Here is a 12,948-nt window from a genome sequence, read left to right on the forward strand (position 1 = left end):
AGCTCCTTCACTTCGTCCATTCTCTTCCTCAGCTGACTCTCAGTCACCTAGGAAAAACAGTATATATGGCCATATAGATAGATAGATAGATAGATAGATAGATAGATAGATAGATAGATAGATAGATAGATAGATAGATAGATAGATAGATAGATAGATAGATAGATAGATAGATAGATAGATAGATAGATAGATAGATAGATCCTATTAGCTACATTATGCACAGATAATAATATAAGAAAATAAGTAAATCTGTGCATGCATATATACCTACAAAAAGATTTACCTGTAGCTCCAAGGGGGGTTCACTGCTTTGAAGAATATCCTTGATCTCAGCAGACCTGCGATGAAAATGTTCTAAATTTTCCTCCTGTGACCTTAGATCCTCCTGTTGGAGCAATGACAAAGACTCAGAATTTGAAAGGCCACACACACACACACACACACACACACACACACACACACACACACACACACACACATATATATATTTAAATATATATACACATTATTATTATTTGCAAAAGGGGGTAAATGTCCAAGTGATTGCAAAGTATTAAAGACGAAGACTTAAGAGATGAGACAATATAAAAAGAGTGATCTGTTGCTAACGAATGTACACTTGATATGAATTGAGCAGGAATTTGCATTGTGAGAGCTAGCTGTTAGCATTTATGTAGCCTGTATTATAATGAAAGCTAACATTTGAAAGATTAGCAATAACTTTTATTAGCTGTTAGCAATGGTTTTTCAACATTCACTGGATCCTTTGTGATAGGGAAACCAATTTCTCATGTGAATGAATAATATTTCTATTTTAAACAATGTGACAAATTTGAAACTGTATTTTAGAGGATTTATATAAATGAGTAAAAATCTTTGGTTTAGAAGACTAAATCTGTTGAGATATTTAACCTTATTGGCATTTTCTACTTGTTCATCACTAATATTTGAAAAATGTACCTGCATAGCAAAACCTCTTGCTCTGTCCGAAAAGGGTTTGATTGAGCAAATGACCGCAGTTTGATGTTGGTCCAAGTTTCTACCTCCTTGGCCAAGAAAAGAAGCTTATCCCAGAGCGATAACCCGATTTGCAGATTCTCAATATGGCATTCTGTCCTTTCACACACCTGAGGAGTATGATAAAGACAAAAACATTCTCACCCACTTTTAATATTATAAATCATTGCAAATAGCAGTACAATTTCTAACAGTGGAATTAATTCTAATGTAAAACTAGAGAATCATACATCTAGCCACCGATCCATGAGTGCATCCGCCTCACTCTCGAATGGAGCCTCTGGACAGTCTGGAATATTTCGCATCTGAGTGTGCAGCTGCCTGCACACAGCTCTAAACTCCTCCACACCGTCTCCAAGTGAACTTAGGTCTGATTTAATGTTGTTTACCTGCAGAAACATGAACAATGGGTCAGAAGGAAATAAAGACCTCAGAACAAAATAACATCACTTTTACTCATCGACAATTAACTTTCACAACAGTTTTCCCCTTTTGGCTAGGTTTTCAGCTGTGAGTGGCTTTAATATACACATAGATAATGTCAACAATACTCTGACCAAGGATTTTATACTGTGCTTTGATAGTTATGGAATACAACAATTTGTTGATTTTCCAACTAATTGTTAAGGTCATATTCTTGACCTTGTTTGCTGCTCTGGTGAAACTTCTTCCAACTGTCTTGCTCTGGACCTGCCCATATCAGCTCATAAGCTAATATCTTTCAGTGTTAACTTAATGGTTGCAAAAAATAACACGGGTCGTTCCATTTCATTTCGGTAAATATTATGAACATTGATCCATCTTTCTGATGGACTTAACTTTTTCTTTAGGAGAGATGTCTTTTCTACTATGGATGATTTGGTGTCTCAATATAACGACGGACTACACAGTGTGCTTGATACACTTGCTCCCTTTTAAAAACTTCCTGTTCATAAAGATATTCCTGTTCATAAAGATATCACTTACTGTTCATAAAGATATGTATGCAGATCACATGCTCTATTACCTGCTAAATCTGACTATTACTCTACTATAATTGGGTCAGATGCAGAGAACAGAAGATCTTTGTAAAATAATAAATAATACCCTACAGCCTTCTGATACCCTTTCATCTCATCTATATTCTACTGATTTATGCAATAAATTCATGACCTTCTTTTATAATAAAATTGCCAATATTTATCTACAACTGACTCCACAAAATAATATAGCATGTGATCTGTTGTATCTGCCTTCCCATGATTCTCTTCTGTATTTATTTTAAAGTTTTCAAATTTCAAATGAAATTTAAATGAGATATCGGGTCTGCTTCGCCAATCTAAGAGATCCTCTCCCCTCTTACTTGGTTAAAGCCTGCATATCTTCACAATCTGGTATAGTAACTGATATCATACACTCTTCCCTCCCCTCTGGTGTGGTTCCTTCATCTTTTAAGGTTGCTGTATTAACTCCAAGACTTAACAAATTGGGCACTGATACTAATAATTTTGCCAATTTTTGCCCAATTTCCAATTGACCCTTTTCTCAAATATTTTGGAAAAGGTTGCTGCTTCTCAGGTTCATTCCCATCTTTAAAAAAAATAACCTGTTTGGAAAATTCCAAACCGGTTTGCGTAGTATAAAGACTGGCATAATAAAAGTTGTTAACGATCTGCTAATGGCAGCTGATTCTGGACTCTTACCTATACTTATCTTACTCGATCTAAATTCAGCCTTTAATACAACTTCCCATTAGGTTCTTTTAGATGGATTACGCTCTTTAGGTATTACTGGTGTCCCTCTTACCTAGTTCAGATCCTATCTCTCTGGCCGCTCTCAATTTGCTCGACTTAAACATTTCAGATTATGCTCCTGCTGGTGTTCCAAATCCAATTTGCCAAAAATCAATAGTTTATAATCTAATTTCCTCAGGTTAAGAGTTTGGGTGTTGTCTTTGATAGACAGTCTTTTGAAATGCATGTGAACAATATTATGCGGTCTGCGTTCTTCCATCTTCTGAACATCAGCCGCATTCGTTTGTTACTCACAACCGATTTCACAGCTATTCTTGTACATGCTCTAGTTGGCTTACACACTGATTTCTGTAACTCTCTTATGTTTGGGTTACCTCACAAACTTCTTCGTATACTTCAATTCGTCCAAAACTCAGCTGCCCATATAATTACTAGAACCTCTTCTATCGTGCATTTCTCTCCTGTTCTTTATCATCTACACTGGCTTCCTGTCAAACTTCGGATAGAGTATAAGATTCTGCTTCAAAGCACTTCATACATCTCTGACTTGCTTCATACCTACACCCCAAAGCACACTCTCAGATCTTCTTCATCTATTTTCCTCATTGTACCTTATGTCACTATAGAGTTTAGGGCATTTAGCTGGGCTGCTCCTCATCTTTGGAATTCCCTTTCACAATCAATATTAGATTGTGACTGTCTGAACACTTTAGATCATGGCTTAAAAGTCATCTGTTCAGATTAACTTTTTAATTGATTTAACAGTTAAATAGCTGTTTGTCATTGTTTGATTTTATGATTTCACTGTACGGTGTCCCTGAGTGTTTTGAAAGGCACCTTTAATAAAATGTATTATTATTATTATTATTATTATTATAATTATTATATTATTATATATTATTATATATGACAGAAATTCTCAATCTTCATGAAAAAAAAATATTTTTTTTACTATTTTTCAGGATTCACACTGACATCTAGCAAGTTTCCATAGACTAAGGAACATTGTCTCAACACACTAATAGTTTGTGTAAGGTTTGGTGTGATGTTACTAATGCTGCCATCTACTGTCCTTACACGGGAATTTTCAGCAGATTTATAAACTCAAGATTCATACCTTGGTGATAAGAAGCTGCAGACTGTCTTTGCCCATGTAGGAAGCCTTCTCACTTATAGTCCGTTCGCTAATCTGCAGGGTGTTGTTAAGATGGGCACGGCATCTCTGAAACCTCTTCAGCAGCTCAATCAGGGAAAGACATTCCTCTTGACTTCAAATCCAAACAGAAACATTGATTATTTACAAAATAGGTTTTATATTTACTGTTTAAATACTGTTTTAACCACTAGATGGTTTTCCACCACACTTCTCTTACCTTTCTTTCAGTGTTTTGTGGATCTCCTCCCACTGGACCTCGAGCTCTCTGAGGCCTTCCTTTAAAGTGTTTGTTTGAGCAAATGGGTCCCACAGACTCTGGATGTCTGAGTGCACAGCAGCTAGTTTATTCTCCATGTCTGTCAAACATCGCATTCTGGAAGAATAATATAGATAGAGGAGCGTATTGAATGAAGCAGTGAAAAATTGAGGTAGGTGGCAATGCATCAACATCAGATCTACAATAGTTGCCTTTTAAATATTTGTATTTTCAAACTAACAGCTGTTCGAGCAAGGTTTCTGTCTAAACAACTTGCTTGTGTAATGCTGTAAAATGCTACAATAAGCTCTAATCGTCCTAACCTGTGTTGCAGGGCAGGAAGACTGAGCTCTTTCAAGCTCTGTCTTTCCACTGATCCCTGCACCTCATTCAGTGTGACCTGCAAGGCTTTCCTTTTCTTCCTCAGCATCCGCTCTCTCTTCTCCTCTTCTTTGCTGCTTTGTACTCCTTTCATTTCCAGAGTCTTGATCCTTGCTGCACACTTGGCCACCAAATCCTGACAACCGCCTGGTTTCTTGTCTAAAGTAACACTCATCTTAGCGTCCTTCAGCATACAATCAATCCGTGTAGCTTGTTGTGTAGCCTGCTGAAGCTTCTCCTTAATGGAAGTCAGTCTAGAAGTAAAGTCTGATGCTGCTGTTAATGAATATGTGCTGTCGTTTGTGGAAACCATGTCATTTAACTGGTGTAAACTACTCAGGAAGTGTTCCAGGGCACCATGCACTGACTGTGCTCCAGCCAGTCGATGGTTCAGCAGCTGCAAGCTCTGTGTACAGTTCTGGATGATCTGCTGTAGCGACAGTTGGGTTTGAAGCTCAGACTCAGTCAAACCTGCAGAGATGGCCAGCTTACTCTCTGTCTCAGAAAGGAGCTTCAGTTCACTTTGAATGTGCTCCCCTAACAGCTGATGAGATAAAATCAATAAGTTGCTCAGTATATGATCAGTATATCAGAGAATATTGCATATAAGAATATACAGTATTAGTAAGGTGGTGCAAATTTTGTTAGGGCATAATATTTAATGGCAGTTACTTATTTATAAAGTTGATTTTATTATTTTAAATGTGCATTTATGCTCTCTCAGGTAGCTATGGCATCCTGGACTGTGATCAGTTGATAATAAGCTAAAATCCTCGATAGTTACACCATTAAGAAGTCACCAGAAACTTTGTGAGAGGTTGTGAGAACTTACGTAATTTACTTCCTGTAAATATTTTACACTTATTAATATTACCTCTTTTGTAAAAGGGCTTGGATTCAAATAAAATCTGCAATAAAAAAAAATACCTTCGTGTCTCCACATATTTTTGTGAAATCAGTAAGGGCAAAGTCTGTGATGTCCAAAGTTTTTCCAACAATCTGGTCCAGCTGATTAGAGATCTGTTTGATACGAATATCAGTTGGCTCCAACAACTCCAAAGCACCCTTGAGTACCCTCATTCTATATAATAAAGAACAGTTTAAGCAGTCAGTTGATTTGATCACACCGTCTGTTATTGTTGGTATATGTTGGTTCACGGCGGTCGTTGTTATCGCTCATGCGTATCCCGGTACGTGCCTTCCCACCGGCACTCTCTCAACGGCTGCGCTTTTCTTCCCAAAGCGCACTGCGCTTTGGGAAGAAACCCCGACCCCCGATCCTGCCGGTGTTCATTCTATGCTTTTGCTCATCCCACGTTCTCCCGTGTGCTGTTCAGAGCCGCGCTTCTACTTTCGCCTCCCGTTCATCGCATAACGTTTAACAACAAAAGGCATATGTGCACTAACTAACAGTAGAGATTCACCAGTATACAATACAACACCTGTAGCAGCTGTAAGCCTTGATTTTTCCGCCACTTCCGCGAGTTCTTCTGCGGCTGCACCGAGATAACTGACGTTAAATGGCAAATTTTTCCCCCCTTGTGTTCGAGATATCAGGGTTCGGCGACATAAAAGAATCGACATAACCGATAAAAAATGCTAAGACAAAGCGAGAATTTGGCAGTTCCACTTCAAAAACGTCGACTTAATAGGGTTGTCGAGATAACCGAGGTCGAGATAAGCGGGTTCCACTGTATATATATATAAATGTGTGTGTGTGTGTGTGTGTGTGTGTGTGTGTGTGTGTATATGTGTGTGTAAAACCTGGCATGAATGCAGTTCTGCTGTCCCCTCCACTGCTCAATGAGCTCTAATCTGTCTCTTTCAACTATGTAGTCATCCTCCATAAGTAAAGTGCTCTGGAACTCAAACCATAAAGCCTCTGTCTGCTGTCTCAGAACCTAAACACATCACAGAGCTTAATAGTTAATAGCTAAATGTTTCACAAATGTCTAAGTATCATACACAAAAACATATTTTATATATTTTTTGCACTGTAATAAGATCAGAAAATTAGCATTTATATATATATATATATATATATATATATATATATATATATATATATAAAATGCATAATTATAGAAGATCCTCAGTCTCAAACTTTTATTGCTAAAGTGAACCACTTAAATATAATTATTTAGTTACACTGTGAAATGTTTATTGACATTAAGTTAAGGTTATCGACTGCCCATGTGCTTTTTCAAATAATAAGTAAATTCTGAGTCAACAGGTTATAATTTTTAGCACATAATAAGCTTATATAAACTGAAGATAAACTGACATTGGATTCAAACCATTTAATTTTTAATTGAACCTAAAAGCTATATAAATATATTTTAACCATCACTGCAAACACTGACCAAATACACAATTCCCAATACAATTAAAAATACAGCTGCTTCTATTTGCTTTATTAATCCACATACAGTAGTGTTTTGTAAATATACATAAAAAGAGCAAAGAAAGAAACCAAGCTTAATGGAATGTCCAGGAGATATTAAAGCTCACCTGGAGATCTTGGAGGTGTTTGTTAATGGTGATAGGTGAGAAACTGGAGTCTGTATGAAAAGCTGCGCTTAGCTGCTCACTGTTCATCTGCAGCTTCTGTTTAAATGCTGAGCGGGCAACCAGGTAACTAATGTAAAAAAATAAAATCAAATAAAAAACAACAATAAAACCAACGTTACAATTAATTACAATTATTTTAAATTAGATATCAACATTATTTAATTCCTTTAAGTTTGAGGTTGCTATACAGTTTTTAAAATATTATTCAGTAACTCCTACGAATTGTATAGTAATTACTGTGAACCTAATGTACGAAGATTTACATTATGCACGAAATGTAAAGGCCTCCTGGGAATTCATGTTAGGTAATATATATATACACACACACACACACACACACACACACACACACACACACACACACACAAGCTCAGTCAATAGCAAATGCATTTCTAAAGTCCTAGATAGTGTAATTCTCTGAGTTCTCTGTCTGCATTGTAGATTGCAACTATACTAGCCAATCATAGGTATCAGTACATGTATGGATAAGGGGTAGTAACTGCTTTCCTCTAATTGTGTTCAGCTGATATTTAATGAAACAGGAGCAGCAGATAAAAAAATTGCCGTTCTTGTCTCTGAGGAAGTGCATATTTGGTAGCTGTTGAGTGATATAGAAAAGCCGGCTATTAGGTGGGAATTAGTAAATTAGCAAATTAATACAATTAATTTAGATCTTTCATACACTACATACACACATACATACATGCAATAGATTTCAAACATGTGGTTTATTAAGTATGTGGTGCATATAAACATAATGCTAAATTGGCTAACCTCCTGTGAGCTTCCTGTAAGGACTCTCCCACATCCTGTTTTTCCACAGTATGGATGATGGTCCTCTCTGCTGTTTGTTTGGTCTCCATATTGTTAGTATGCACAATGACCTATAAGAGTAGTTGAGATTCGGCTGTTCACTGGCTTTTGGAATGGAAAGATTCCTTACCAAAAACAATAGATTAACTTTGGCATGTCTCTTAGCATAAAAAACTAAGAGAACCCTCAGTAAATTAGGAGTACACATTCATCAGAAAAATGCAACATTGTGCTTGTACACTGGGAAGCATGCAGAGAGTAACTTACACATCCACAGCGTGTTAACACTGTGTACATGCGTATCACTACATATTCTAACAGCAAACTGATCTATGATCAGACCCATCACAATGCTAACAACAATCATCCTAACAATTAAAAGCTAGTATAGTATAGTAATGTAAAGCAATATAAGGGTAGTGTATGCAAATTTCTCATTAAGTACATTAAGAATATGACTATTAATACATTATCAGGCCTGACAAATAATGACAAAATGTTCACTGTTCACACACACACACACACACACACACACACACACACACACACACACACACACACACAAACACACACAAACATACTCAAGTGCTAATGCACATGTACCTGTGAATAAGCCTGGCTTAGTGTTTGGTCAGCAGGCAGTGCAGGTGATTTACTTAGGGCTTCCTCCCTGCTGATAAAAACACATACACACACACACTTTCATTTTGTATGTTGCCTTTAGCCGATGATTGCTGAGCTTCTTTGTCCTCTGTTAAATTACTTCACCTATAAAATGGACATCATTTCAGTACAACTTAGTATAAAAGTGAAACAGTTTTAAGCCTCACCGGTGCTGACATTGTTCTGTTTTGCTGCTTGAACTAACATGGTAGCAAACAGTCTCCAGTTTGCTGTCACACTCTGTCAATTGGGTGGTGGTCATAGAGGAGCTTGCTGGAGAACTCAGAGTAGTACTGAGCTCATAAAGTGCATTTAGACGCTCTTGGGGCTCCACTACTGAAGAGCATGCCTGAAGACAGAGGTGCAGCACAAAATACATTTATAGTTCAACGTATCAGAACATAATAAAATGATCTGGTCTATGAATATAAGATGAAAAACACATATTACACTGTCATATTTACAAAAATCAAGTGAAGATAGAGGATTTAAGAGGCTACGTTGCCACCTAGGTGCTACTTAATTGATTAGTCGATTAATCAGCATTGATTGAATTAAATTTTATATACAGTATATTTACGTGCTTTTGTGTGTGAAAGTTGCATATGTATTTGAACCATTGCACAGTGCACAAAGTTGTTTTAGGACCCATATAACGCTAATTTAATTCTCTATTATTCTATATTTTTGTTTTATCATTTGTTCTATTATTGTAAATAGTCATGTCCAAATGTGTTATTGTATTAGAAAGCATATTTAACTGAATTGTCAGGTCATTAAGTTAAAGGAATTCAATTTTCACCAAGCATGTCGATTTCCATATAGCCTGTATAGACATGCTCTCCAGCTGAAGGGCACAACACACACACCAATTATTTTATATGTAATTGCACTTCATTTTCTTGTCAACTTGAATTACAAAGTTGTGGCCACAAAGTAAAATCTCGATCCCATGCATTTTTATTTTGTGGCCTGTGATACAGAGTGCTGTCAAAAAACCCAGTTCGAGTTAAAGCTCTAATTTCAGGCAGTCGGATACAAGCAGTGTATAAGCAAAAGAATTTTAGGCAGAAAGGCAAAGCTCAATCATTTACTAGTGCGAAGAAGCGACGCCTTACAGTTACACCCTTCAGGCTGCCCTAACATGCACAACAGCTATGAATCATAACTGCAGATCATCTTTTTATTACTGCATGATTAAACACATCAGGCATCTCTGGGAATCATATCAATTTGATAAGCTCTTTATGGTATTCCATAAATACTTGTTTTTCTTTTAAATACATACATAGTTTTTTTTCCAGTAGTGTTTTCATTGGTATAACTGTTAAGCCTTCTTTATTTAAAAAAATTATGTAAACATTTGTATTTAAAACATTCCTTATATACTTATATTTATACGTTTGATTTATCTATTAACTGATTAGAAGAATGTCTTCAGTGTTTATGCAGCATAAAATCAACCAAATAAGAATCATTCTGATGATATTATTTAGATTATAATGAGGTGAAAGAAGCACATATACATTAGCACATGGATTATCTGCCATGTATGCAGTCAGCCCACCGAATACAATACTCTTACTTCTACATCAAGAAGCAAGTGCAAAAAGATGGGAGTGAATCTTTGTAGGGTCATGCAGATTACGCAAGGAAGTGTGGTGTTAGAGGTACCTGTTCACAGCACACTTGGTCTGGATAACAAGCAGGGATTTCTGTGTTAGTGTCTATGTCATGCCTCAAAAGCGCGGCATTAATTGACTGCCTTCGCTCAACCTCTCGCCACAACTCTGGCAGTAAGGACTCTATTGCTGAACGGACATCCTAGGTGGTAAGACATATAGAAACTTTTAAACTTACCAGCTATTTTTAGTTATACACATAAACATGAAGCAAACTATAGTTACATCAGTTCTTTCTCATTCTCACTGGGAGATATACATAATTAGTCTTTGGGTTCTGTGTATACCTGAGAATGAATTTAAGTCTAAGTGCTGCCATATTATGCATCTATTATAGATATTTTATTCATCTAACCATCAGTCTGCACTGGAGCCTTCATGTTTTGCTTAAAAAGACTTTACAGTTAGATTTGACCAATGGTTTAATCCAAAGACATAAAAAGATTGAAAGAGAATGCAAAAGAGAAAATTAGATTTAAGAGGCTTGAACCCTTAAGGGATTTGAACCCATAACCTCCCAAGCAATCACCCATAGCCTTAACTATTGAGCCACCACATCCCACAGTTAGGTGTATAATAATACAGTATTCACTGGTCAAAAACTTGATCAAGTATCAAAAAAATCCATTGACTATTTTAGAGTTAGTTTGTTAATGAGGTTTAGCATGTCACCCTTTTGTACTGGTTAGAATGTTTGTTTTCTTATCAATTTAAAATGGCAATATTTTATGGTACACCTCTGTATTGATCATTGATCGTTATAAATTTTGTAACAATACATAAAAGGCCCTTCACACAAATTTGAGTAATTCTTCAATATGCACATTTAATACTTGTATAACGATAATAAATAATAATAAAAAGGGCCATACTATGTCAAAGCAGAAATGTATCTTATCACTGAATGAAAGCAATTTATTATTGTCAGTCAGATGCAACATGCTGATACTGAATGCTCAGTCAAGTAAGGTCTTTTATTGTGTGTACCTCCCACTGCGCTCTAACAGATAGAGAAAGTTTTTCCAGGTCTTCGAGCTGAACTTCAGAACAAAAGGCCCCTACACCTTCCACAGCTCCGAGGAATTCATCTAACACGGCTGGATTAAGCCTTCGTACTGCACCCTAGAAAAAAAAAACATTCACAATTCACAATTAGAAAAAAAAGATACTTCTGCTCTGATGTATGTCAATGTATTTGCACTGTGAAATATTCGGAAAAGGGGTTTATAGGTAAGTATAGTTTGTAGAGGTTTAGAGATATGCAAATGAACAAGTGTGCCCTAAAACAAGTATATCTGGTAGTGCAAAACCTAGCTGGCCATTTACAGATTTGCATGTGCAGTATAAAATAACCTTTATAACAAACCCACAGGCAAAACTGTATATGTTGATGGTATTTGCACATTTAATTTTTACCTGCTCCGTCTTGAAAATGAAAAATTTGTAATGTTTAGAGTGTTTCTAGATCTGTAATAATTATCTATAATTATATTTTATGGCCCAGAAGTAGACATTGCATCAAAGCTTGAAAAAAACGTCAGTTGGAGAAAGCGAAAGTGTCAGATGGGAAAAAGGCTTGTTTTTCTGATTGTGATTTTATTACAAAGCATAAAAATAAACCAAATAAATATGAAAATAAATATTCACCTGCTTCCTCCTGGCCTGCTCTTTAGATATGATTGTGCTGCTGAAAATGGTGATGACCTCCTCTATATATTGCTGTAATTGCTGTTTGGCCTTGTTCATCCTGCTCTTAGCCATAGCCTGAGCTCGGGAAAACACCTCGTTCTGCCCAGGGACATGGCGAGGATTTGGGGCATTACCCTGGCCTTGTTGTTTCTTGTGTATACTGGGGCTAAGAACTGTGGGCCAAGCCTGGGCTTGCTGTGAAGTTTGGGGTGATATACCAAGCTGGGTGTGTCTCTGTGTGTCTTGTGCATGCAGCTGAATTTGAGCCTGGGGTGTTGTCTTGACACGTGTATGTGATGTCTCCACAGACTGAGGAAGGCGATGAACCTTGGGTGGGAGCCCATGATGCTGTGGTGGGTTAAAACTCACAGCTTGACACTTGGATTTAGATGCAGCATGTTGTTGGTGTAAAGTAACTGACTGAATGCTAGTGGTGCCGGATGACTCTGATAACTGCTGAGGCTTTTTTGTTGATGTCCTAGTCCTCCTTTGACTTGGGTGTATGGTTATTTCCTGTTTCCCAGGTTGGAGCTCCATTTGCATCTTCTTTCCTGGGGAAATGGCAGAAAAGCTTGGCTCTGTATGACATCTATGTCTTCAGCTCTCTCTGGGACACTAGGCCGATCATGTGGATTATACTGAGGATCAGCCTGAGAAAGCACTAGGGATTTAATGCCAGTTTTGGCTGTCTGCTGGGAATAGCCAGGGCTTTGTTGGTGCTGAGATTGTGTTAGTCTCTTCTGAGAGGGCTTCTTAGATTTGGAGGAAAGCGTTTCAAATTCCTGAAAGGTTCCAGCTTGGGGCTGTTGTACATTGTAAGCATGGACAATAACTTTTGGAGGTGGTTGATCAGCTTGAGCCTCTCCCTCACGTTTCATGCTTCCAGAAGTAAGCATCTCAATTATCTCCTAATAGAACGGACAAGCATAATAATCGGCACCAGTTTCAGAAATGAGATCTATTTGTATTGACAGCTATATTATG

At 37.1% G+C, this 12,948-nt stretch overlaps 2 protein-coding genes across 3 annotated transcripts in view; both read right to left on the reverse strand.

The window, feature by feature from the left end:
- On the reverse strand, positions 1-12,497 carry LOC124377151 (nesprin-2-like). The gene is made up of 16 exons (XM_046836510.1): positions 11,923-12,497; positions 11,263-11,397; positions 10,268-10,417; positions 8,761-8,942; positions 8,534-8,603; positions 7,892-8,001; positions 7,058-7,184; positions 6,311-6,447; positions 5,474-5,627; positions 4,489-5,090; positions 4,127-4,282; positions 3,871-4,021; positions 1,251-1,409; positions 964-1,130; positions 287-388; positions 1-47 (listed from the first exon to the last, which is right to left on the reverse strand). The coding sequence occupies exons 1-15, from the start codon at positions 12,034-12,036 to the stop codon at positions 379-381; spliced, it is 2,424 nt and encodes an 807-aa protein (XP_046692466.1). The 5' UTR covers positions 12,037-12,497; the 3' UTR covers positions 1-47; positions 287-378.
- syne2a (spectrin repeat containing, nuclear envelope 2a) overlaps positions 12,471-12,948 on the reverse strand; it is a 15,997-nt gene continuing 15,519 nt past the window's right edge. For both annotated transcript variants that reach the window (XM_046836509.1, XM_046836507.1), the window contains one exon: positions 12,471-12,872. In XM_046836509.1, coding sequence (XP_046692465.1) covers positions 12,471-12,872 — 402 coding nt within the window. The remainder of the gene's footprint in view (positions 12,873-12,948) is intronic.

Source organism: Silurus meridionalis, chromosome 23 (genome assembly GCF_014805685.1).
Source record: "Silurus meridionalis isolate SWU-2019-XX chromosome 23, ASM1480568v1, whole genome shotgun sequence".
Lineage (NCBI taxonomy): Eukaryota > Metazoa > Chordata > Actinopteri > Siluriformes > Siluridae > Silurus > Silurus meridionalis.

What these genes read in the sequence shown, in the direction of transcription:
- LOC124377151 (XM_046836510.1), bottom strand. Translation starts at nt 12,036, where the DNA reads ATGGCTAAGAGCAGGATGAACAAGGCCAAACAGCAATTACAGCAATAT. An exon ending in AGCAGGCCAGGAGGAAGCAG is followed by an intron (nt 11,398 to 11,922) that starts GTGAATATTTAT and finishes TTTTTTTTCTAG; the next exon opens with GGTGCAGTACGAAGGCTTAA. An exon ending in CACAAAACACTGAAAGAAAG is followed by an intron (nt 4,022 to 4,126) that starts GTAAGAGAAGTG and finishes TTGGATTTGAAG; the next exon opens with TCAAGAGGAATGTCTTTCCC.